General features: G+C 70.0%; 1 protein-coding gene across 1 annotated transcript in view; it reads right to left on the bottom strand.

The window, feature by feature from the left end:
* Nucleotides 1-1152, bottom strand: part of LOC105532199 (proline-rich protein 36-like) — a gene marked incomplete at its 5' end in the record, with an annotated part of 24536 nt that overhangs the window by 5640 nt on the left and 17744 nt on the right. Inside the window, 2 exon segments of the mRNA XM_011970282.1 lie at nucleotides 39-143; nucleotides 428-903. Of these exon segments, the coding sequence (XP_011825672.1) occupies nucleotides 39-143; nucleotides 428-903 (581 nt within the window).

The following is a 1152-nucleotide window of genomic DNA, read 5'->3' as shown; positions in this document are numbered from 1 at the left end:
GAGGAGCTGGGCCAGGACAGGAGGCTGGCAGACCGCACCTGGGCCTGGACAGACCGGCCTGAGGAAGTTCGGGGCAGGGAGAGGCCGCCAAAAGGCAAAGGCTTGCCCCCTAAAGGCCGCTCCCCGTGACGAATGACGGGGGCCTAGTGAGGCCACTGGGAGGCAGGAGCGGGGCCTGGCGCAACTGCCCAAAGGCATGAGGAGCTCTGTCCTGGGGAGGCCTCAGTCAAGCGAGAGCTGGGCGTGGAGAGTCCGCTGGCAGGCAGAGGCTGAGCCTGCGCAGGCCTTCGGGAGGCAGGAGACTGGGCCTGGCGCGGCAGACTGGAGGTCAAGTCCCGGGCCTGAGGAGGCCGCCCAGAGGCGTGAGCGGGGCTGGCCCTCAAGAGGACAGTGGCAGGCAGGAGGAGCTGGGCCTGGAGAGGCTGACCTGAGGAAGACTGGCAGCTGGAGAGGCCGCGGAGAGGCAGGAGCTGCGCCGGCGGAGGCCGACTGGGCGACGAGTTGAGCCCGCAGGGGCCGCCGGGAGCAGGAGCGAGCCCTGGAGAGGCCGAGACTCGAGGCCAGCGTGGGCCTGCAGAGGCCGCCGGGAGGAGGAGCTGGGCCTGGAGAGGCTGGCTGGGGGAAGTCTGGGGCGTGGAGACACCATCAGAGGGCAGGAGCCGGGCCCGGAGAGGCCACCGTGGGGCCCAGCTTCAGGACGTTTGGAGCCTACAAAGGCCGCGGAGCGGGAGCTGCGCCGGATCCGACTCCAAAGAGGTTGTCGTGAGGCCGGGGCTGGGCCCACAGCCACAGCCGGGAGCAGGAGGATCTCGGCCCGGACGGGAGGCCGGGAGGCCGCTATTGGGCCTGGAGAGGCTGGCATGAGGAAATTCGCGGCCTGGAAAGGCCGCCAAAAGGCAAAGACTGGGCCCGGAAACGGCGTTCCCCGTGACGAATTAGCGGGGCCTAGTGCGGCCACTGGGAGGCAGGAGCGGGGCCCGGCGCAGCTGCCCAAAGTCAGGAGGAGCTCTGGCCTGGGGAGGCCGCAGTCAGGCCAGAGCTGGGCGTGGAGAGTCCGCTGGGAGGCAGAGGCTGGGCCTGTGCAGGCATTCGGGAATCAGGAGGCTGGACATGGCCGACTCGAAGAAAGCGAGGGCCTGCAGAGGACGCCGG

The sequence above is a fragment of the Mandrillus leucophaeus genome, unplaced genomic scaffold (assembly GCF_000951045.1).
Source record: "Mandrillus leucophaeus isolate KB7577 unplaced genomic scaffold, Mleu.le_1.0 Scaffold1202, whole genome shotgun sequence".
In the NCBI taxonomy this organism is placed as follows: domain Eukaryota; kingdom Metazoa; phylum Chordata; class Mammalia; order Primates; family Cercopithecidae; genus Mandrillus; species Mandrillus leucophaeus.
This window is presented reverse-complemented; position numbering and strand designations above follow the sequence as displayed.